The sequence below is a fragment of the Cryptomeria japonica genome, chromosome 7 (assembly GCF_030272615.1).
Source record: "Cryptomeria japonica chromosome 7, Sugi_1.0, whole genome shotgun sequence".
Classification (NCBI taxonomy): Eukaryota; Viridiplantae; Streptophyta; class Pinopsida; order Cupressales; family Cupressaceae; genus Cryptomeria; species Cryptomeria japonica.
In genome coordinates this window covers 299336135-299362337 of record NC_081411.1, presented here as the reverse complement: position 1 = coordinate 299362337, position 26203 = coordinate 299336135, and the positions used below count along the sequence as shown (strand labels likewise).

Genomic DNA, 26203 nt, shown 5'->3' with positions numbered 1-26203 from the left:
TGACCTAGCGAAGATGGTTACTTGTAAAGACCAAGATGGGGCGAGCCCTCTTGATATGGCCGTTAAGAAATATAACATAAAGCTAATGGTGAAGCTATTGTCCGTTTCTCAACAACCATTAGAGACTTATATTCATAAGGTGAACTCTCCCAGGCTTTTGCGTGAATCTGCCTCTGAGGGAAATTTAGAAATTGTGGAAAGACTGTTGGAGAAAGGAGCAGATCCACGTGCTTGCGACGATCAGGGTCAAACAGCTTTGCACCACGCTTCTATGTGTGAAAATGACTACAATGCATTTAAGGTAACTGAGTTAATGCTCGCCAAATGTACAAGCAAAGAAGAGAAAGAAAAATGGGCAAATAAACTAGATGATAAAGATCAAACGGCTCTCTCTCTTGCAGCTATGAAAGGACACGAACGCCTCTGTGAGCATTTTTGTGAATTAAATAGAGACAAGCTACAAATCAAAGATGCAGGTGGACGTGGCCTTGTCTATGAGGTGGTTAAAGGAGGCAACCAGGATAATCAAAATATCATTCTCTCTCTACCTCTTATGGGAAGTATAGAATCCATAATTGACTGGAGCAGGAGAGAATCTGTAACTGACAACAGCAGGCAGACATTACTACATGTCGCTGCTTCAACGGGTAGATTGTATATCACGGATGCCCTTCTCCAGTGGTCAGATAATCCTAAAGTATATGTGAGGACACCAGACATCCTTGGACAGACGGCGCTTCATAAAGCCGCTAAAGAGGGACATGCTGATACGGTCATAGTTTTGTTACATTGGGGAGCTCAACCATTACTGGAAAGAGATAGTGATGGACGAACGGCACTTCATTGTCTTGCGCAGAACAAATCGGAAGGCCAAGCAAAGGCAGTGGCTGAATTGCTGTTAAAGAATTGTGGGTCCGATGAAAAGAAATTGCTTTTTCTGTGGGCCTCTGCTGCAGGGTTAGGCACTGCAGACGAGCATCTAGGCGATTCTCCACTTAAGAACTTTCTCTTACAACAAAAGGAGCATTTCACTAAAAAGATAGGGAAGGAAAACAATCTGTTAAGGACAGCTGCGTGTCTTGGTGATGTTGAGATGACCAAAGAATTGCTTACAAGGGATGCTCGAATCGGCGACATCCAGGACCAAAACTGGTTACAAGGTTTAAAAAATAAAAAAGAGAGAGATAATGTTGAGACAGGTATTCCATTAAACTTTGGAACATTCTACGACTTCATATAAATATATATGACACCAGATATTTTGTTATCATTGTGCGCTTGGTTGTCTGCAGTATGTAAGCAAATTCAGAGTATTGTAGAACAAGGAAACTATCAGCCAGCCATATCTGACTATCTGGGTAAAATACAATCCGTTTTCTTTTCTAAATAAAAAAGAATGGTAAAATGTTTTCTGAGCTTATGTAGGTAGTTATTCCTATTTTTACAGGAAGAAGAGACTTTGCATATGGTCTTGCGGCATTGTTTTTGAACCCTTATTTAAAACCTCCTATTACAGTGGGTATCTCTGGTAGTTGGGGCATGGGTAAATCGAGCCTCATGTTACAGGTAAATTTTAAATCATAAGTCCAAATTGAGTCAATTCTTTTATACGTTTAGACTAAAGTTGAGTTCATTTCTGTTGAATATAGACAGAAGGCATTTTGTTGAAGACAGCTGCACAACTGGCATTATTATTGCCATCCGAAATGACCAGCTCAGTGATGACAAGTTCGAGTTTTCCGGGCATTCAAAATTTGGAACGATCAGCAAAGGGCCAAAACAAATATCAACAAATCAAGAAAACGGTGGACTTGCTCAACAATGACGAAAATGTATAAAAAAAAATTGTTGGTTATTTATTTATTTTGAAACTGCAAAAAAGGTTATTCTCGAGTCTCGACGATGAAGAAAAAGATTATTAAATGGTATCTTAATTTTAATAACAAAACAATGCCGCAAACGAGAACGTAAAATTAAAATCTTGAACATAATAAAACGTTTTCTTTTCGACTAACTCTATGTTTCTCAATGTTCAATGCGGATGCTTGTTGAGCAGGAAAAAGACTCAGTTCGCAAGTGTTTAAACCAGTACGATGCTAAATATCATAATATATATAAATCGCTAGCTGCTATGGAAAGCAGTTACATGGTACTTCTCTTCGATTAATTGTATTTGATTTTGTTATCAACATCCTCATTTATGATAACTTTAGTTCGAATATTAATTTTAATCTAAATTTCATATTCACAGTTCGAATCAAAAGATGAACAATCAAAGTCAGAAGTTGATTCTCCAATAGAGGGAAGTGTCCCCGCTATTTTAACTGTGCAATACAATGCATGGAAATACAGGAACGAATTAGAAGCATTAGCAGGCATCGCAGTGGAAATCACAAAAGAAATGGAAGGAATAATGACAGATGCCCAGTGGTTGAGCACGTGTTTGAGAAATACTTGGCTAAAGCAGAAACAGGTTATTTGGATTGAGATTATCTTTCCATGCCTCCTTGCAGCTCTATTGGCCATTTCATTTACATGGATTTTATGGCTTGTGCTAGATAAATACAAGTTCAAAGATTCAATTGAGATAAAATATTCATCTTTGCCTCTCACTATAATAATTATGGTCTGGACTCTGGTAAAGAAAGAGATGAGTACTGTAAATCCTGTGAGTGTTCAATTAATGAACTATATAAAACTTCCCGACCATGCAGAAAAGCTTGGTTATCAAGAAAGGGTCATATCTGATATAAATTTCTTGAAAGAGGAAATTAGCAAAAAACCATATTCCCTGTGCAGTGTTGCTTCCTACATATGGCATTGCATGACACAGTCCTGTATTATTTCATTGCTATCTTGTCAAAACCGTGGAGATATCTTGGCTAGTTCAATACCAAGTGCTAATCTAAGAATAGTTTTATTTGTCGATGATCTTGACAGGTGTCAAGAATCTGTCATTCTTCAGGTAAGTTTACTAGTAGTTTATTTTCAATTCAATTTTTAATTTTTAATGCAACTGAAAGTGTGCTAATACAATTTTTAATTCTATACAGGTTTTGTCGGCTATTAATCTTGTATTAGCAATCTGCAAAATCAATGTCATTCTCGGCATGGATAAAACCATACTCCAACGGGCTATAATGAAAAAGTATGGAGACAAATCCTCAAAACAAAACAAGAAGTTGGCAAATATGTACTTACAAAAAATAATACAACTGCCATTAGACCTCCCTGATTCCAGTGAAGTGCAATCAAAGAAGTTTTTGGACCAACACTTGGGAGTTTTCCAAAAACAAAAGTCAGCAAGCCAAACACAATCAGAAGCAGTTGAAGAAGATGATTCCGTAGCAGAAATAGAAATAGAATACAATGCTTTATTTTCTCTTGAACGGTTTCGGGGATATAAACCTGACTTTACAAAGATACTTGGCTTGGTGACTCCTACTTCAGGTAAGATCTAGGTTAGGATATGAAACAAAAAATAAAATTGCAAAGAGATTTTATATCTAATTTAGACATGGAAAATCTTATAGACGCTGTTTTTCTAAATAGGTGGTGGTACTTCAGTAGAGACAGGAGAAAATCTACCAGGAACACAAACAGGTGTTTCAAAAGAGGTTGCGATAACTGTGCAGAATGCAGGTGAAACAAGTAACTATCACTATACATATTCACAATATCTTCATATCAAGACTGCATTGCAATTCTAATTTAAAGTTCTATAATTCACATCCAGTTTATGGTTGTTAGCAACATAATTTTCCCACCTGTTATCTAGCAATTTGTCTCTATATTTCTAATTTTTTCATTTAACATGAGAGCTGTCATTTTCTTCGATGGTTTTAAACAAAAGAAAATTTCAGGACAAATATGCTATGACAAGAAATACTTAAGTTCATTAGATAAATTTGATTTTTCCTATCTGCGACTAACAATTGCATTTTCAATTTATTGATAGGTGATAGTAACTCGAAACAAATGGGTCCCATTCAAACCTTATGGCAAACAGTAATGAAGGTTGCCGCAAGTATGAAGTGCATCAATCTTTCCAAAACTGGTCACATTCAAACCAACCATGGAACAAAAGCTCCACAAGAAGCAAACATGGATAAAGGTGATAATAGACACAATCAGAATATAAATTGAATTACAATCTAATAATTCAAATGATGAGAATTAATGATATCTCAAGTCTAGTTAAACTTTATACTCCAAATAAATATGCAACCTGCTGATTCAGGTGATAAAAGTTCAAGCGACTTCATTCCTATAAGGCAGCTGCTGTTCATGACGTACAGTAAAGGGGAGAAAATTGTATTTGATTATTTTCAAAAAATGGCTACGGATTTCAGAAAATTACCTCGAGAGTGGAAGCGCCTCTTGAACTACCATCGGCTTTTGTGGAATATCTTTCTGATAAATAATGAAGCCAAACATTTGGATGGGTGGCAGGTTCAGTTGATAACATGGATATTCATTTGTTGGGAGTGGGAGGAAAATATAAATATCCTTATAGAGGTGTGTATCTATGCCATATCTCATACACAACTATATCGATTTCATGTCAAATTGCGTGTATATGTATGTACATGTCTTTAATATAATCTATGTTATCACTGTTCTTTTTGTAGAATTGGGACAGGCTTCGTGCTCTTGAAGATGAAGGAAAACCTTCACTCCGAAAGATTGTAGATCATTTTATAAGAAATGAAAGATGCATTATTGCAGAAGATAACAGTGAAAAGGACAAAGCTTTGGATAATTCTTTAATCAAAGATACAAATGCACAAAAATTGGAAGTAGACAAGAAAGAGGAGGGAATTTCTAAGAACAACGAGGATCCTGAAAGTAGCAACTCGGAACCATCAAAATTGGAAGCTTCTAAAAGTCAGCTGATTGCACCAGCGGAGCCCCAAGGAGATGCCTTTGAAGCTAGAAATTATTCTGAAGCATCAAACTATGAACTTGCGGTGAGTTCCCTAAAGATGGAAATGACAGATAAATTGGATAGATTTGGGAAGCTGCAAGAGCAGTTGGATAGAATGGAGAAGCTGCAAGCAGAACTGAAAGAGCAGGTGGATTCCATAGTCAAGCAACGACAGGTCCGATGGAATGAGAAGAGCCCCGAGGAAAAGAAATTGAAGTTAGAAAGTTGGAGGAAATTGAAGTTCGCATTAAAAAGGTATGATGTGTCAATGGATGGTATACAAGCTTTCCAAAGGTTTAGATTCTACTGTGTGGCTGGGCATCTCCCATGGCCATTGCCTCAGAGGAGAGTTGCAGATATAGAAGATGGAAGTAGAAAGCTAGGGATTGTAAACACTAGTTTGAGTTTTAAAGATCATTGATATTTGAAGAAGCGGCCACTATAATAGCCTACCTCTACATTGAGCGCATATATGATAGTTGAGAACTTGGTTTAAAGAGAAACAAGTTGCAATTTGTGAAAGCAGTTGTAGCTAATTTAAATTAATCTCCTTTTCTACATGAATTTATTGCCAGCCAATGGAGTATTGAAATGTGTCCTTTAAACAAGATTATATTTTTTAATAATAAATAGATATTTTTAATTCTATGATTTTATAATAATAGGTAGATATTTTTCCTGTTATAATTTTATAAAGACAAAAAAAATATTTTTAATCTTTTTCAATAGGATGATATTTATGCATCTATTGCATTGAATTTTTTCATTAACTTAATCAATCATATGACAATCAAAAAATTTGAATAAGATTTTTATTGTCTAAATTTATTTTTTATTTTATATAATTTATAAATATCTTCTTCTTTTCTTTTTATTGATCTGTATTAAAAAAGTGTACAATTCAATTTTGTAGTGTCGCTTGTCAATTCTGATATAAACCTCTAATTTTCTTAGATTAGAAATTCTGTCAAACACTTGTCTAACAAGTGTTCTACTTGTTGGTCTTAATTTTAGTTTGGTATGGGGACATTGAACACTAAATTTTAATGTAGGTCATTCATAACTAACTTGAAAGTGAAGTGTGATGACCAAGTAATGTATAGACAACAAGCAATGACAATTAAAGCTCACAATCATGAATAACTATGGACTGACATTTTGTCAAATAGATGGTATGCAACCTTAGAAACTGATTACATAATATGCAACCACCAGAGTACTTCAAACTCAATTAAATGCAAACTCAATGTGCCATTACAACATCATCTTATGGAGTGATAACAAAATTATGTCTCAGATTTTCTGAGGACTTATGGCGTTTAGAAACTTAATACACATCAACTAAAAATTACAAGAGATTGTAGGATCTAAAGAACCTAATATGGATGGCCTTATTGAGGTGATGAAGAATCAAGCAATATCCATCATGTTGAGGTCCACACAATGTCTAATCGAACCCCTCCATAGTTCGGCCATGCTGCTGCATCAAAGATGACTAAGTTGTTGATGTAATCTGCCAAGAACCCCTCCAATTTTGTAACATGCAGAAATTTGAAAGAAAATTAAATTCAAATAATCTAAACATTGCAAAAAGAGCCATTAACATAAGCATAGCAAGATGGAAATATATATATATATATATATATATATATATATATATAAATACAAACAAAAGAAAATGAATAACGATACCGAAAGGTTAAGTGAATATAAACTATAAATTAAGCATACATGAAATATTTAAGAACTAATTAACTTGCATGAAATGAAAGAGAGAATAGGGTTTAGAGAGTACTTTTAAACTGATGCTAAATTCTGGACTTCAAACTCTATTATGATATTGGTGAGGAGGGAAAGTATCATTAGGGCACTTTTCCACCCAACCACGAACCATCTAGTCCCCCATGCCATATCCTTCTGGACTGGCCCGGCCCTTCACAGGAAGGTAAAGGAATACGAGAACTCAATGCCATCTGAGACTTGGTGTTAGGACCTACGCACTTAATCGGTCATACACTAAGGGTAACCCCCTACTAGTATGATGCTCTGACTAAGGTTGTATTTGGTGCTAAAGATTAGACTAGTGCATGCATTACGCAGCACCACCTTGGCCAAGGTTTTACACTGTAAGCATGAGTCTTTGCACTGTCAATGATCTCACCCTTCTCGGCAATAAGTCTAGGTTCTAGGAGTTCAACTAAGCTCAAGAGGGTAATCTCAAAAAGTGTGTTTGACACTGTTGTTCGGATTGATCCATTTAAAAAAATCTAAGGAAGCTCAATAAGGTATCGATAGTCTTCTAAACACGAGACCTTGCAGGTTTTCAAATCTAAAACCAAGGGATGCTGCTGGTATGATCGTATTCAGCAGGTTACGAAATTTAAGGGTTCGAAAAACACTTACTACAATCACATCGGTATGAAGTGTTATATCTCCATGCTTACATACACATACACCCATGCATATGCACGTATCTATACAGATTGTATTTATTTGAAGTATGTATAAACACTACATCTACCCTTATTTACTTTGTCTGAAGGAAAACAATGATACAAACTAGCAGGCCCAATTTTTTTTATAATTGATATAAAATGGACTGCTCTTTTTTAGAGACTTATACATTAACCCATTTTTCTTAAAAACAGTAAGGGATTAAATACATTCAATCATTTATTTCAAAAACCACCTATTATATCCATACATGCACATACATATATATCTTAAGTATACTAATATACATGTGTGTACATATATAAATATAAATCTGTATGAATCTGGTGTAAGACAGCAAACAGAAACAATTTACATAAGTTTAGATTTTCTACCCAACCTTCCTACGAGGATAACACAAATTTTTTCACAATCTTCTCTACTTTTCATGATATAGAAAAACAAGATAAGACATATTACCCTCCCTCATTTATTTTGTGAAATAGTCAAGCCCCTTTACCCCAAATCAGTAGGGTAGATTCAGAATTCTTTTGCTTGCTTTAACACCAGATTTAGGAGGTAGGAGAGAATTTTCCAGAAGTACGACATATATGCATATATATTTACATATATATATATATATATATATATATATATATATACAATTCATATGTATACATATCATACTTCTTCTCACGAGGATAACACAAAATATAATATACCTTGAAATACGTTAACCCTCTCCTTACATTCCAGGAACAAAGTTAACACTAAATTTAATAGCAGAATAATGGTAATGAAATACGCATATCTACTTTCCAATTTCAATCTCCAATAAGCCTTAGCAAAATACACAACATTACATCAGACTGGTTATTTCCTACTAAAAATAGAAACAGAAACTAATATACATAGTAAAAGTGCAGAAGAGTTTTCAACCCATCTAAAATGCCATGAAATTCTCTTAAATACCTAGCCATTTACATACGACTAAAATATCTATGAATTCCTTCCATTATACTTCGAAAATTAGGAAAATAACAGCAAGAGATAAGTTAATATCGCAGGTCTAAGAAGGCAACGTGACCTGGTGGATTATGAAGTTCTGAAACCAATTTTCCATGCAGAAACCACAAGCTGGAACCACTGAAATGCCCAGCTGAAACCCTTGTTCCCTTTCATTCCAGAAGAAAAATATGCTGTAGATAATAATAATCCCCTTTTTCCTCTCTATCCTTTGGCTTTTATAACCCACGCTGTCCAAAACCCACGCCCTAATACTAGGCGGATTTTCCAAAACTCCCAAGGAGTCATGCAGGGCATGCTTCCATTTCCCATGGCTGCCTTTCATTTTCATCCAAAGCCCTTTCATTTTCATCCAAAACCAAAAGATGCAAAAAAAATTTTCCACCATCATATATAATGGTGCGTGAAGTCTTTTAATTTATTTCCTTTGTTTCTTTCTTTACCCGACAACTCCAAACGAAAGATGGTGATATAATAGGTTTATTTTACTATAATCTTTTTGCTCTTATTACATTCCAACCAGCCCAATAAACTATAAGGCTTTCTCCATTAAATAGAATTTATGTAATGGGTTACATTAATAAGATTTAAAAGTTTTATTTAAGTCTTATTTCTTTCAATACTATGAAAGAAATAATTACATCTATTTAATCATTGAGTTGCCAATTAAAATTGGCCAAATAAAATAATTTATTTTATTAAAATAAAACTTGCCAGATAATTTTTAATTAAATTTAATAATACATATTTATTTATATTTATATATACGTGACCTATACTTCATATGAATATCTGACTGTGATAGTACGTATACGATCAGGTATACGTGCTACCGTACCTAGGTACTTGTATAAGATATGTCAGTTATGTATATATACATATACTTAAACATATATATTAAAAGGTAATATTAGTCCAGTCAACTTAATTAATAAACGATGAAATAATTTATTAATACTAATAATTAATAATTATTTCAAGAAATGACAACCTCAGATTCTATGCACCGACCTACCGGTTAACTGACACACTGGCTAATCAAAGTCCAACAAGATCCACCTAGGTTTACCTGGCTTAGGCTAGGGTTTTCGAATGACATTGAGTTCTTCCATTCTTTCACCTCCCGACCTGATGATACTTTCCCTCCTTTTGGTGGGGACGGTGGTCTCCTGCATACACTTGGCCCACGGAAATTGGTTAGATCAAATCTTGTTCAGTTCTGACAATTTATAAACTCTGATAAAAGTGAAACATGATATCATATTGCTAACTGAAATTCCTCATTTTACTAAATCAAAGTACATAAATTTTGCATAGAAAAAATAATCATCATTATTCACATATGCATAATCATCTGAACAAATCCATCATTTAAAGCATAAAAACTAGGCACATCATACATCATACGAGTATATCAAAATGCACTAGGGTTAACATGTATCAAGAGTCAGGATGAAAATACTGCACAAAATCACTAGGGCACAAGTGGGATGTAACAAATTTGCCTCCTTATGAACCAGTTATAATTCTAGACTGAAGCGCCTCACTAAATGACAAGTTTTAAGGCTCATACAAGGAGATATCACCCAAATAGATGGGTTTCTTCTATGCACAGGTCCGTTTGATCAAACCACCAAATTTTGGATTATTTTGACACCAAAGCTCATTAAAAAATGTCTCAATAAGATCACCTTGCTCCTAAACTGAAATCGCTGCCCACCAATGTGTAATTTGGTGCATCAACAATGAGGAATAAGCCAAATCATGGACTAAGTGAAGTCTACACCAACTTGATATAAGTCTACAATTCAATTCGATTTCACCTCCAAGACTTCAAGATAGCACCAGCCTCCTCTCCAGACAATATCGCTAATCCCAAACTATGAAGATTTGCATCTATCATGTCCCAAGGACAAAAATCATGACAAATGAATGTTTGAAGTAATCTCTCCAAACTGATGTGACTGATATGAAATCTCCTTAAGATCAATGTGAAATGTTGAGTGCTCCTCACTCCCAAAGTAACCCTTAAGAGGATCTTTCACCTCCTTAGTTATGCAGATCGAAGGGAGGTATCGTTCCCTAGGATCAATTCTGCAAACAACCCTTGGCTCCACAACTCAATTCAAGAGATAACCAAACAACTGATGATCCCAACATGTATTCCCCTCTTCTATTTATTCTTTTCATAACTCATCATAGACACCTTCTAGAAGATGAGGGTAGGTACACTTTATATTATATTATTATATATGTTATTTTAATCCACCCTTAAAATATTATTGCATTATTAATAAAGTACACACGTCTCATGATACGTGTTATCCCCTTATATCATCTAAATTTCAAATAATAATAAGATGTGAAACCACTAATCATCACCATGTCGACCCCCTACACAACTCCTTGGCCTACGAGGGTCAATTATAGGCCAACCTCATGAACGTCCATGTGCCAAGGAAATGGGCACATTATAGTCTACCCTCCCTAAAATTGCTTGTCCTCTAGAAATCTCAATGCTAGATGCTACAAAATCTCCTTGCTTTCCCATGTAGCATCCTCAACTGGTAAATCCTTCCATTTGATTAAATATTCCATAATAACTCTCTTCCTCAACTAATTCTCTCTGACATCTAGGATAGCTTTAGGTACTAAAATCAACTTACCCTTATCATCCATGGGTGGCAAAGTCATGGAAGGAGTCACATTATGTCCTAATGCCTTCTTGAGGCGTGAGACATGGAAGACATTATGCACTCTAGTTTTTGTCGGTAGCTCGAGCTCATAAGCCACCTCTCCCACATGCCTGATATTCATGTAAGGTCAATAATATCATGGCTTAATCTTCTCAGCACCACTCCTCTTGAGAGTAGACTGTCTATATGGTTGTAGCACCAAAGATACCATGTCGCCCACCTCAAATATCCTTTCTACTCTCTTCTAATTCGTGCACTGCTTCTATTGGTTTTGTGCCTTCTGAAGATTCTCTCGAAGAGCCCTCATAATATCCTAATTTTCCTATAGCATATCTCTAGCAGTAGGCACTCTATGATCACTAAACAACAGATCAATAAAGCTAGGTGCCTCATACCCATACATCGCTATAAATGGTATCATTTGAATAGAAAAGTGGTCAGTGGTATTATAACAACACTCACAAAGATATATCCACTTGAACCAACAGCCGACAAGACTGACAAGGTGAACATATTAGACCATGAGTAGGTGAGGGAAAACCAAGTCATCTCCAATAACTGCCATTGGGATTAGGATAGGCTCAGACCTACAAGACTAGGTGGAGTCGATGTTGGGTACCTTCAATCCTGCATCGACCTATAAACACAAAAGAACATATATATACAACATCATAGTAGCAGGAAAGTGAAAGAGAATCACAACACCTTATCATGTTCGTTATGAGTGATAACGCATCGTCCATTTCACGAAGACAATCACCCAATACATACACATCTTATAAAATCATCTTCAAGAGGTAGGGTTAGTATCATCATCATATATAATGAAATCATATAAATCACATAAGAATCTCGAATACATATAAGTCCATCAAGAAATACCATCCATCGAATAATCATAACATATCATCCATCACATAGATCATGAAAAGTCATGAATACAACACATGTCCATATAGCAGCATAAATGTATACTACATAGAAATAAAGTCATAACTATCATCATAAGTCTAGATAAGTCTATTTAATCATGAATCAAAATGTAAATCTAGGAGGGACACTACAAGCATCCCCGATTCTTGGCAATCTTGCATCAACGAAAAATATTTCTTTCTGTTTTGCAATTTCAATATTTTTTTTCTGTATGTCCCAGATTTGGGTCACTAGAATCTGTGGACTTGGATTTTTCTTGAAGACTTGATCATCTTCCTTGTTCCCAAACTGTGGAGCTTTTGGATCATTTTCCAGCAAGTTATCACTACTATAGGAGACCTCTTGACATAAAATGTGAAACTCATAGACGTGGTCTCGAGGGTCACCCTTGCCATCATATTTCCTGAACTTAGGTATCTCAAACCCTAGTGGGTAAGGTGCAACTGACATTGGTGGATCATAGGGGTAGGGAAAGAATTCCTTGAATGAATAAGTTTTTCTTTTGTTAGTCCCTTCCTTCATGTTTTTGATGATGTTCTTCATGTTCTGAATTTCTTTGATTATATCATATTGCGGATCTTGGACATAATGGATCATGTTTACCCCTAGGATTGTGAATTTCATACCACCATTACCAATGTATTGATATGATGAAGAAATATGGAGTTGAGATGTGATGGGGACTTGAGATGTGACAAGGAGACGTGACTGGCGGATTGTGGTAGCTTGTGAAAGAGAAGCATTAATCAAGTTAACGGTATTGTTGAGGGGAATAGAAAATTGAGGAATAAAGACATTTGGACGAGTGGAGGAAGATGGGATAGAAGAATGTTTAAGGAGAGATGCGGTTAGGTTAGATAAAGGTATATAGGTTAGAAATGTAGAAGCAAAAGAAGAAGGAACAAAGATTGTTGGAATAGATATCATGGGTGCCACTGATTGGGGGTGAAGGATTGGGTCAATGATGTGAATAGGAGAGAATTCTCCTTGTGGTTGTTGATCAAGAATGGACCTATCTAAATAAAGGGGAAGATGCACCCCTTGTTTGATAAGGGTAGTCAAGAGACCCATGGGATTATGTCGGATATAAATTTCTCCATCATTTCTTGATTGTAGGGATCCTTAAAAAATGTTCACATTTTCGGTGGGAGGTTAGGCTGGTCAATCATGTTAGGATCCGCTTGTGGTTGTGAGTTTTGAATATTTGATTGTGGATTTTGATCTTGGGTATGATCTTGATTGTATAGGATATTAACGTCCGACATCCCATATTCTTTGGCCATCTTTTTCTTTTGAGATCAAGTCGTGACCATCCACAAATAACCTTAGGAAATATTTTGGAAGAAAATCTTGATAAAAGAATTCAACAAAAATTTTGGACCTTTGATTTGGATTTGATGAAGATGGATATTTTATTGGATGATTGGTTGGGTCCTTAGAATAGAACAAAGTTAATTAATATCACACCTTAGTCCTTGGATGAAGATTTCAGGTGGAGGAGGCTGATGATGAAAACCACAAATGAGTTCACAACCAAGCTAGGTGAAATTTAGACCTTAGGATGATGATCAAAGGGTAAGTGCACCAAGATGGTGAACAAAAAGGGGGGTATAAGTGGCCACTTTTTTTTTTCTTTTGAAAATAGGTAAACTTGAACTTCAAAGAGCTATTTGAAGGCCATGCACTCAAAACTAGGAGTTGAGAAAACAATAAGAATTGTAGTACTTTGAATCTAGTTTCTAAACTACTAATTTTTAAAAAAAATTGGATAAGATTAAGAGGGTCAAACCTTTCATGCACGAAAAACTATTCTTGACTTTTTGAGAAAAATATAACATAGCTGTTTTTGTGCGCTGCACAAAATATATAGTTAGATTTAGTATTTTGCAAAACCATTTGGTAGGATAATAGGTAAGAGTGAGATCTATAAGTTGTGTATTTTTTTGTAATTTTCCATTGAGTATTTTATTTTTTATGATATTTGGAACTGACCGCATCCTGAAAATTTGGTACCTGTTCGTGCACTGGGCATGACTTGCATCAAAATAATAAAAAATGCAATTTAAAAAAAAAAAGTGTATAGAATCTAGTGTAGAACAATAATATATAATTTATTTTAAATTTGGTCAAGTATATCAAAAGTTATTAAAAAAATGGTAGACATATGTCTGTGAGGACTGTCAAGGCACCGATAAAGAAAATTAAAGTTTACTATGCTAATGTTGTCCAAAAATAAAAAATTTATATGGTCAGAAAACTAAGAAGATGTGTGAGATTATGGTGGTAATTTTAGAGATACCCACTTGATCATTTGTAAACTTGATGATGAAGAAGTCAAGAAATCATGGTGGAGGATGAAAAAATGTGTAAAGGAACAAAAAAGGGGGGAAAATGGTCTTGCAAGTCTTAGGGTCATTTTCCAACCCTCTTACCAAGCCAAAACCCACACGAGTTTTGAAGAACCAAAAGTACTATTCGTAGTTCTAAATAACCCATATGGGTTATGAAGAACTAGAAATATTTTTTTTTGTTTCACAAAACCCGTATGGGTTATGAAGAACTAAAAACATTTTTTTTTGTTTCACAAAACCCATATAGGTTATGAAGACATAATAATGTATGCTAGTAAACTTAGCATTTAGTACACATGTTTTAGACATACCTAGATAATATGTGTTTATGTATGTATATATACATATCTATAGTTATATATACATATATTTATATAGATATATGTATATATGTTTGTATACATGCATGTATCTCTTCTTTTCCTCTCTCTCTCATCTTACTTCCCCCATCATTGGTCTTTGTCTATTCTCAGCTCTAATTATCTTCCTTGAGTTCTATCTCATCTCTCTCCCCCCTCACACTTCTCTATTTTTTATTCTCTCACCCTTTTCTCCTTCTTGTTCTCTCTCTACCTCATCTCTCTCCTCTCTCTCTCTCTCTCTCTCTCTCTCTTCTCCTCTCTCTCTCTCTCTCTCTCTCTCTCTCACTCACTCACACACACACACACTATCCTACCCTATTCTCACACCTCTCTCCGTTCTCTCTTTTTCTCTCCCCCTCCCTCTCCCTCTCCCCCTTCTCCCTCCCCCTTTTGTTATCTTAAATATCTCTTTCTCTCCCTCTCTCTCTCTCCTATACTCTCTCTCTCTCCCTCTCCCTCTCTTTATCCTATTCTCCCCATCTCTGCCCTCCCTCTCCCTTCCTCTCTCCCTCTCCCCCTCTCCTTTTGCCAATCTACCTCTCTCTCCCTCTCCCTTCCTCTCTCCCCTCTCACCCTCTCCTTTTCCCAATCTCCCTCTCTCTCCCTCTCCCCCTCTCCTTTCCCCAATCTCCCTCTTCTCTCTCCCCCTCTCCTTTTCCCAATCTCCCTCTCTCTCCCTCTCTCTTTCTCCCCCTCTCCTTTTCCCAATCTACCTCTCTTTCCCCTCCCTCCCTCTCCCTCCCTCCCTCCCTATCCCCCTCTCCTTTTCCCAATCTCCCTCTCTCTCTCTCTCTCTCTCTCTCTCTCTCTCTCTCTCTCTCTCTCTCTCTCTCTCTCTCTCTCTCTCTCTCTCTCTTCTCTCTCTCTCTCTCCTTTTCCCAATCTCCCTCTCTCTCCCTCTCCCTCTCCCCCTCTCCTTTCCCTAATCTCCCTCTCTCCCTCCCCCTCTCCTTCTCTCCCTCTCTTGCTCTCCTTTTCCTAATCTCCCTCTCTCTCCCTCTCCCTCTCCCTTCCTCTCTCCCTCTCCCCCTCTCCTTTTCCCTCCCTCCCTCTCCCTCCCTCTCTCTCACTCTCACCCCTCTCCTTTCCCCAATCTCCCTCTCTCCCTCCCCCTCTCCTTCTCTCCCTCTCTCCCTCTCCTTTTCCTAATCTCCCTCTCTCTCCCTCTCCCTCTCCCTTCCTCTCTCCCTCTCCCCTTCTCCTTTTCCCTCCCTCTCCCTTCCTCTCCCCCTCTCCTTTTCCCAATCTCGCTTTCTCTCCCTCTCCCCCTCTCCTTTCCCCAATCTCCCTCTCTCTCCCTCTCCCTCTCCCCCTCTCCTTTTCCCAATCTCTTTCTCTCCCTCTCCCTCCCTCTCTGCCTCTCCCCCTCTCCTTTTCCCAATCTCCCTCTCTCTCCCTCTCCCCCTCTCCTTTCCCCAATCTTCCTCTCTCCCTCTCCTTTTCCCAATCTCCCTCTCTCTCCCTCTCCCTCTCCCTTCCTCTCTCCCTCTCCCCCTCTCCTTTTCCCTCCCTCTCCCTCCCTCTCTCTCCCTCTCCCCCTCTCCTTTCCCCAATCTCCCTCTCTCCCTCTCTCCCTCTCCTTCTCCCCTTCTCTCCCTCTCCTTTTCCCAATCTCCCTCTCTCTCCCTCTCTCTCTCCCCTTCCTTTCTCACTCCCCCACTCTCCTTTTCCCTCCCTCTCCCTCCCTCTCCCCCTCTCCTTTTCCGAATCTCACTTTCTCTCCCTCTCCCGCTCTCCTTTCCCAAATCTCCCTCTCCCTCTCTCTCCCTCTCCCCCTCTCCATTTGCCAATATCGCTCTCTCCCTCTCCCTCCCTCTCTCCCTCTCTCCCTCTCCTTTTCCCAATCTCCGTCTCCCTCTCTCTCCTCCTCCTCCTTTTCCCAATCTCCCTCTCTCTCCCTCTCCCCCTTTCCTTTCCCCAATCTCCCTCTCTCCCTCCCCCTCTCCTTATCTCCCTCTCTCCCTCTCCTTTTCCCAATCTCCCTCTCTCTCTCTCCTTCTCTCTCCCTCTCTCTCTCCCCCTCTCCTTTTCCCAATATCCCTCTCTCTCCCCTCCCTCCCTCTCTCCCTCACCCTCCCTCTCTCCCTCTCCTTTCCCCAATCTCCCTCTCTCTCCCTCTCTCTCTCCCCCTCCTCCTTTTCCCAATCTCCCTCTCTCTCCCCTCCCTCCCTCTCTCCCTCTCCCTCCCTCTCTCCCTCTCCCCCTCCACTTTTCCCAATCTCCCTCTCTCTCCCTCTCCCCCTCTCCTCTCCCCCTCTCCTTTCCCCAATCTCTCTCTCTCCCTCCCCCTCTCCCTCTCTCCCTCTCTCCCTCTCCTTTTCACAATCTTCCTCTCTCTCCCTCTCTCTCTCCCCCTCTCCCTCCCCCTCTCCTTTTTACAATCTCCCTCTCCCTCTCTCCCCTCCCTCCCTCTCTCCCTCTCCCCCTCTCCTTTTCCCAATCTTCCTCTCCCCCTCCCCCTCTCCTTCTCTCCCTCTCTCTCTCTCCTTTTCCCAATCTCCCTCTCTCTCCCTCTCCCTCCCTCTCTCTCTCCCCCTCTCCTTTTCCCAATCTCCCTCTCTCTCCCCTCCCTCCCTCTCTCCCTCTCCCCCTCTCCTTTTCCCAATCTCCCTCTCTCTCTCTCCCTCTCCCTCTCTCCTTTCTCCAATCTCCCTCTCTCCCTCCCCTTGTCCTTCTCTCCCTCTCTCCCTCTCCTTTTCCCAATATCCCTCTCTCTCCATCTCTCTCTCCCCCCTCTCCTTTTCCCAATCTCCCTCTCTCTCCCCTCCCTCCCTCTCTCCCTCTCCCTCCCTCTCTCCCTCCCCCTCTCCTTTCCCCAATCTCCCTCTCTCCCTCCCCCTCTCCTTCTCTCCCTCTCTCCATCTCCTTTTCCCAATCTCCCTCTCTCTCCCTCTTTCTCTCTCTCCCCCTCTCCTTTTCCCAATCTCCCTCTCTCTCCCCTCCCTCCCTCTCTCTCTCTCCCTCCGTCTCTCCCTCCCTCTCTCCCTCTCCCACTCTCCTTTTCCTAATCTCCCTCTCTCTCCCTCTCCCCCTCTCCTTTCCCTAATCTCCCTCTCTCCCTCCCCCTATCCTTCTCTCCCTCTCTCCCTCTCCTTTTCCCAATCTCCCTCTCTATGCCTCTCCCTCTCCCTTCCTCTCTCCCTCTCCCGCTCTCCTTTTCCCTCCCTCTCCCTCCCTCTCTCCCCCTCTTCCTCTCCCCCTCTCCTTTTCCCAATCTCGCTCTCTCCCTCTCCCTCCCTCTCTCCCTCTCCCTCTCTCCTTTTCCTAGTTCTACATAGCCCATACGGGTTATGTAGAACCAAGGCCAAAAATTCTAGTTCTACATAACCTGTACGGGTTATGAGAAATTGTGAACGTTGACATATAAGGTTTCCATAACCCGTATGGGTTATGGGAAAATATTTATATAGTTTAGTTCCAACGGCCTAAAAACCAGCATTACAAGTTGTTTGAAGGCCCCACTACTTTTGCACATGATTTTCTTGGACAGTAACAGTCAGGTTTTCATATTCTTTTGTCGTGTTTGCTTTGGAATGATTGATTTTGAAGTTATTTTATAATTGTTACTTTACATAATAACAAAATCATGATCATTTGTTGTTTTTTTGTTTTGATTATGATTTATTTGTCTTGTATTTTGGTTTTTTTTGAAGTTATTTTATTATTGTTACTTTAGATTATAACAATATGATGATCATTTGTTGTTTTTTTGCAAGTAATGAACAAATTGGATCACATTTCAAGACATATACATAACTAACCAATTTGATCACATTTCAATAGCAAATAACTAAGTTTCAGGAATATCATGTTTCATATATATCAATGAACAAATTGGATTGAATATCAAGTTTCATATATATCAAAATGAACAATAATCATGTACATATATCAAAAAATGGCATAGATGCCAAATCAATAATAGTTAAAAAAATGTGGCATGTGCCATGTTTGTCAAAGTTGATATATACATATACAAATGTCAAATATATAAAAATTGGTCCTTCAATGACCACAACTATAACTACATGTCTCTATCGGTATCTATGACTATGCCAGATCATCAAAATCAAGCCTCTTCGAAGAAGTACATGGCTCTGCAAGTGGCTGCACAAGGACAATTCAAATGTTGAATCAAATATATTTTCTCAATATAACATCAAAATAACTAAATACTGAACTCTAAATTGTTTGAAGTTTAAATGTTGCTTACCTCATCTCTGTCTTCTGCAATTTGGTGAGGCTAAGGATCCGTGGAATGTCCCGAAGGAGGCTGTAACTGGTAAAACAACATTAATACATGTTAGTGACATATATGTCAAATAACACATAATAACTAAAAATGAATAGACTAAAAAACTAAAGCATACCGGAGCCTCAGATGGATGTGTTGTGGTCGTAGGAGGCAAAGTCATAGATGAATTAGTTACGACCATTTCCTATATCCATGGTAAGTGATACAAAAGGAGTTAACTAGATGGTTTCAACTCTGTTGTGCACTTAGTGAAAAGGAGTTGATCTAAGACATACATACCTTTTGCCTTGGTCGTGTTGGATCCCATAATATACGTGTATGAATTCTACTGAAATTGAATGGTAGATTAATAGTAGGAAGTTTGGAAGGGGCCTGTAATAGTTTAAAGACAATCATACAAGTTAATAACCCAAAGTTGTTGACAAACTAGATAAAACAAATATTTTTAACATATGTAGAAAAAATGCACACTGAAGCCTCGTATAGTTCTCTTGTAACCTTAGGAGGCCTAGTCAAATCTGATGTAGCTATTACCATTTCCTGTATGAAAATTGATAACATATGATATAGACATAAAATGATTTAGTTATTTCGAACAAGCAAGAATGCAATCCAAAGTGAATATGAAGATATCACCTCTTCCCTCTACTGAACCTCATCAACATCAAGTGCATTCATTAATTTCATAAACCCCATATGTTTCTGTATATAGAACAAATAAATTAAGTGCATTTATCAATATCTACATATACATGTTTAATCATAATACATTTCAACAATTGAATTTAAACTGTAGTGAATTACCTTCTATCATTTGGGTGTTCGAGAGGATATCTTTTTTTGCCTTGGAGTGCTAGAGGATGGCTTTCTCACACGAGATGTCCTCGAGGAAGGTGAGGTAAAGTAATGGAAAAAAATTAACATAAGGGAAAAGAGCATGTATTTAATACATCACTTAAGTCAAAAATCTATAAATCTAAATGGTACCCGCATAGCTATATTGGCCAAAGTCAATGGCTGAAAGCATGATATCATCAAGTTGGGACATCTCAGCCACTGATAAGCCCTACAAAATATCAAGTAATGATACATATAATTAACAAAATATATTTTGAATCCAATGTATTATTATATTTTTAACAAATTTACAAATCTTTACCTCTGGTAGCAAAAATACTCATGACCGTGGAGTCGACGGAATAGTATGTGGTGTACTCCCACCACCTATTGCACCCTACAATGTATTTTATTTATATGTCACTTTAAATTGTTCTAAAAATAAAAATTCATTTCTTTTTATAAGATTTAGTCACTTAATTGATAACATGTCATAAATAGAATTAAATGCCCTTGTGTCTGATAGAGAGGGTACAACATATTGAGCAGTTCATCGGTGAGGGCCACATCCTCTGCAGTGGAAGCATGGTATCTACTCTGACAACATGTACATGAATGAGATGTCCCACCATCCTCATCCGTGTCAGTGTCTACACCAGAACATACACCCTGGCAGGTGGGGCACATATGCTGAATGGGCTGGCTCGTACCAAATGATGCATGAGGTGCTACTGATGAAGGAGGTGCCGATAAGAAAGGAGGTGCTACTAATGAAGGAGGTGTCGCTGATGAAGGACCTATGTTGGGACATCCTCTGCTCTGACCAACTGTGTGCCATGCTGAACAATGACATCAGTCAATGATGCAGCTGCCTGAAGAATTTGTAATTCCATAGACTCCTTCAAGGATATAGGGACAATGACATGAACCATGGGTTTAGGAGTTGTACACCTCCTATGTTGTTGATCTACCACTTATGGGCCCCAGGTCTATCCTGTGCAGAGCCTCTCCCTCTACCCTAAAATTATCAGATGTCAAAGTAATTTGGCTTCTCACCGAGGATAACTTTCTAAAAAAATATAGAGGCACCTCCCAATTATTACAAGGTGGTTGGTCAAAGACCATATACCACCTATTCCAAAAAGCTTCTTTCAACCTAGCATGAACACACCAGTGTATAGGAAACTGAGTCATATTTAGTTCTAGGTTGTTACTGGTAATAGGATCGGTGAAAAGAGCACATATGTTAGCTTTAACTATGCCCTTTTTCTTCACTTGATCATATGACAACCCATCTACATAAAATGTTCGACATCTATCCCTCCATGAATCCCATTTCGTAACCTCCCTAGATACCTCATTTGCACTATTAGCCATTGTTTCTAGTGTTCTAGCAAGGGTTGAGTGGTGTTGAAGCCTAGAGGTCCTCAACCTATACACCAATATAGAAATTTGGGCACTATTTTGTGTAAGGCGATTGATGAGATCCTCTTGTGTGGCATCTACATGATCTAATGGAGGATGTGGAGGGTTTCAGGGTGGTGGTGGTTGTTGAGGAGAAACATTTTTAGGATTTTGAGGGTTTTCTTGTTGCTCTTGTGCAATGTTAATAGGGTTTTCTTATGTTGCTTGTGCAGGAGGAGGTCTTTGTTGTCCATTTCATTTTTGGGGATTGCTTGAAGAATCTAACATCAAATTAATAAAAACAAAACTTAAATCAATTAAAAAACCCTAATTTAATTAAAATGCAAAGAAAAATAATCAAACAAATCAAATCTTACCTATTCGACGAGGTGCCATTGTTGAAAATTGCTCTCGATGTTGGAAAAATAAAAAATAGCTGCAAACCCGTGCGAGATGCTTTTTTGGCTTCTCCTTGCTGTTGTTCCATGGGTTTTGGTGTTGAAAATGGCCAAAACCCATGGCCTACACAAAATAAATATGTTTCTCAAAACCTGTATGAACTTTTTGTTTTTTTTATTGTTTTTTCTTTAGGCTTGGTGTTACCAAGCCTAGCACAATTTTGAAATTTTAGAACCCGCACAGGTTATGAATTTTTTTATTTTTTTTGGGCATGTGGCCACTTTTCTGTTCACCATCTTGGTGCACTTATCCCAAAGTCTTTTTTTAAAACTAAGGATTGACTAATGATCCTAAGAAAAATAAAGACATAGGATTGGGGTCTTGATTGACCCAAAAGATGAGGCAAAGGTACTTGGGGGAGATTCTTTCCGAAGCACAAAAGCCAAATGATTAATTGATTTAAGATGAGGTCTGAATAAAACTTCACAAGGTACAAACCTTAGAGTGAGGTTGATTTGATTTGGATGATTGATTGAAGGTTGTATGATTGAAGATTGTATGATTGAAGATTGATTTGATTAAGGTTTTATTATTGGATTGATTGATTGATGTGCTAAGTCCTTAGAAAAAGTTGATGATGAAAGATTAAAGAGGGGTTTTGATGACTAGAAGAAACTGAGGACAAGGTTATTCTTGACAAGAAAATGACTCAATAAGTGATAGGTTCAGATGAAAAATTATATGAGGGGATGTGACCATGTTGATTTTGACGATAGATGGTATTGAAGGACAAGCTTGATCCTTGGTGGTGGGTGCAAACTCTTAGTTCACCACTAGCATCATACTCATTGCTATGACCATGAGTGTAATCATGATATTAGTAAAAGAAGGTCCTATGTTTAAGCAAGAGCGGGCGGCTGGTATACCCAAATTTCCCACGTCTAATGAGTTATGCTTGGGTGAGTTTGGTCTTCTTGACTTGATAATGGATAGACTTCTTGGGATGTTTATGCAACTTAGGCTTATTGAACATGAGGTGGAAATGAGGTGGACTTGGTTTAGACTTTGTTTACGCAAACTTGCAAATATTTGAGTTTTGGAATGTTTGTCAAATGTGGAAAATGAGGAGGTTGTTTGTCAATCTACTATTGGCAAGAAAACATCAAGCATAGTAAACACATTGGCCAAGTGTACCACTCAATAATGAGTGTGCAAGTGATGGGAGGCCTAGATTATCCCAAAATGATTTTATAGGTATATCACAAATGAAGACACTTGATGACAACACAACTTAGGGTAGAAATTAGAAACCACTTGATAGGCCCCTCGTATAAGAAATACCTCACTTAGGAGGACAAATAGAGAATTTGGTAGCACTGGCTCCACTCCACGACACTCATTTCTTGGGTATACTAGATTCTCTTACCCCAAATATCCAAGGATATATTAAATGGGGGATTTGTGTCTCATCCTAAGCAGATACATGAGGAGTAACTTCGAGGTACAATCTGCATCCCCTGAACTATCAAATGTATGATTTTGGCTACTAAAATTGGCATCTAGTGTAATTTTTGAGGGATCACCAATCCAATAATGAATTATTAAAGAAAGCCACATAAGGCTCTAACTGAGCTTATTAGTGCAGGGAAGCCCCCACATACATTGAATTCACTCAACACCTCAACTGCCTGACCAACTTTTTATATAGCGGCTCGAAAAACCTGCTTGAGATCACATTGGGAGAGTTGATATCCTCAACGTGTCCCAATTTGAGATACTCTTGTGGGGTGATGAGATCCCCAATCAAGAAATACCCCTCAACTACAAAAAATAAAAAAGGCAAGTGTTATTGATCACTCTTTTTCTTACACCCAAGGTCCATGAAGGTGAGGGGAGAGGATAGTTGAGTGCAATGGTGGCTCCACCCTACACTAAATGTGCAAGCACACCATGGACAAAACATACTTGTTCATTTTAGTCCCACATGTATAATGTTTTCTAACTAAAAATGCACAATCAAATATGGACTAGTGGGAAAATCTATCTTGGACAAACATGTTGCAACAAAAACAATTAGTAGTCTGATGTTTTTAGTTTTGGACAAGTGAGAAAAACCATGCAAAACTCAAAAATTAATTAATAACTAAAAACCTCTAAGGATACAACACAAGCGCTAATTGTCTGAATTCTGTTTCTAGCTCCTGCATTTATGCAACACATAAAACAATGAGGGATAATGAGTTGTTAGATCTTTGTGGATGGATGTTGGATGAATTGTTAATTAACCTAGGGAAGATTAAAGGCGAGAAGAAGGGAACATTCTGTTATCATAATCTTATTGTCTGTTTGATGTTATTTTTCATTAATGAGACTCCCAGTTTTGGGATGAGGCAATGGGCGTTTGATATCCCATTAGGAAGACAAATGAAATAATCTATTGCTACTCTGGGTAGTCAATGTGATGATAAGGTTTGGGGTTACTTCAAGGCATTCCAAAAGGCTATGAAATCTAGAGAGAGGGTTCCAAAGAAAATTGTTGAGAAATACTCAACTGAGATGTGCTTCATAGTTAAAAGGATGAAATATTAATGGAAGCGATCAAGCCCTAGAAAACATGGATTGAAGAGATGGGTTATGAAGTTGATGCTTAGATTCTAGATGCTTATGCAAAGATGCTAATTGATGCACCTATAGATGAAGTTGAGAAGTCATTTGGTACTGCAGAGCAGAAAAAGCAAGAGGTTGAAATAGAGTTTAACAGAAAGAAGAGGAAGAAGCACCAGGGCAAGGCAAGCAAGTTTGTGGAACAGGTATCTCAAGGCATCAAGGCATTAATAGATGTTGTTCTAGTAAAAGGAAGGAAAAGAAAAGAGACTAAATTTTTTATTGAACCTATTCCATTCAACTTTGGAACTGAGGATGACACACCCTTAGCATTTAAAAGGGTATTGAGGAAGAAAAGTGAAGAGCCAAAGGAGGAAACAAGGATGCAACTAGTTAGGAAGGTTACATTCAAGGTACTGGCATGGAAGAAAGATCCAAAGGAAACACCTTCTGCTCCATCTGGTACTGGAAGAAGAAAGAAGATGGATGACACTGATCTTCCACTTGTTTCTAGTAATGTAACTATTATTCCACCCAAGACTTGTGCAGGATTGGTTGATGAAATAACTAAAGATGGTATGTTAAAGAATGTACAATTTTATTATGAGCATTTGGACGATGATGAACAAAGAGAAGTTGAGGAAGTAGTTTTATTGTATTTGGATATATATTAAAAAGCCTTGTTAGAAATTGAAAATCAAATCCTAGCATAGTTATATAACAATTTAGATGCTAGAAGATTATCAACAATGGAGGAGGACAAGCAGATAAAGATTCAAGAATTGTTAACTACCTGTGTATCCATTACTCCTAAGGAGTTGGATATGAAACTTGAGATTGTAGATAAAAATATATTTCAAAGCAAGCACATGATAGTCAATCCTATGCTAGGTAGAGTTAATGAGATTGTCACTGATACCCATAAGGCATGGGTTCAATTCTTTGATGCAAACCCTAGTTTTTATACTTCACCAAAGCCTAAAACAAATACTATAGACATCCCGGTTGAAGGGAAAGGAAAAGGTATATTAGGTACTTCATCTACAATTTTCAAGGATATTAAGATATTGGATATAGAGCCCTTGGTAGAATCTAATGTACATGACACAAAGGTATTACCGACTAATGTAGATATACTGATAGATTCTCATAATGTACAGGTTGAGGTCACAGTTCATAAGGATGAACTGACAGTAACAAATATTGCACCAAGTTGCGAAGCCACCGATGCAAGAGAGAAAGCTATAAAAGTTGAAAAAACATCAGAGGAGAAGGGAAAGAAATCCGACAGGGAACTGGTAGTGAGTTCCTCATTGTTTTCAATCGACACCTCATAGGTTAAAGAAAAAAGCATAACTGAGATGAGTTCTGCTGAACTCATCATGATGGATTCACATAAAATGATGAAGGAAGGATCTATGGACAAAGGAGTTATTGATTAGTCTATCACAATTTTACATAGACTTGTCCTGAATTAAAATTTGATAAAGGAGCAAGCCCTTCCGACAAGCTTGAAACAATCACAAATCACATTTCAAAGGACTTTCATTCTTTACAACAAATATCAAACCGCTAGGCATAGGGGCTCGGTTTGGGAAAATATAGCTACATTTGATCAAATGATTGAGTTAGAGAAAAAGGAAATTAGTGATAAATTGAAATTGATTTATAATGCATTGAGGCAGTGTACTAATATTTATAGAGTATGTTGTAACATAGGTTTACTTATATCTAATTTGGATAAGAGGATTAAGGAATCTCAGGAGAAAATTGTAGGTATAGTTAATTCTTTTGATGGACCAAATTGTTTAACAATTTCTATTGATGGTCAGATTTTGGTATTGGAAGCTCAAGTTTCAGATCTTGAGAGAGATAAGGATAAAATCATAAGGAGAGCTAGAGGTCTTAGAGGTTAGGTGAGTCACCGGTTGGATTCACTAAGTGTACATAAGAAAGAGTGTATTGATTTGGTTGGT

At 37.8% G+C, this 26203-nt stretch overlaps 1 protein-coding gene across 1 annotated transcript; it reads left to right on the top strand.

The window, feature by feature from the left end:
• Positions 1 to 13: 13 nt before the first annotated feature.
• On the top strand, positions 14 to 5487 carry LOC131076368 (uncharacterized). The gene is made up of 11 exons (XM_058013509.2): positions 14 to 1199; positions 1293 to 1358; positions 1448 to 1566; positions 1650 to 1832; positions 2057 to 2149; positions 2252 to 2965; positions 3054 to 3450; positions 3553 to 3642; positions 3959 to 4114; positions 4241 to 4518; positions 4632 to 5487. The coding sequence occupies exons 1-11, from the start codon at positions 14 to 16 to the stop codon at positions 5346 to 5348; spliced, it is 3999 nt and encodes a 1332-aa protein (XP_057869492.2). The 3' UTR covers positions 5349 to 5487.
• Positions 5488 to 26203: the final 20716 nt, after the last annotated feature.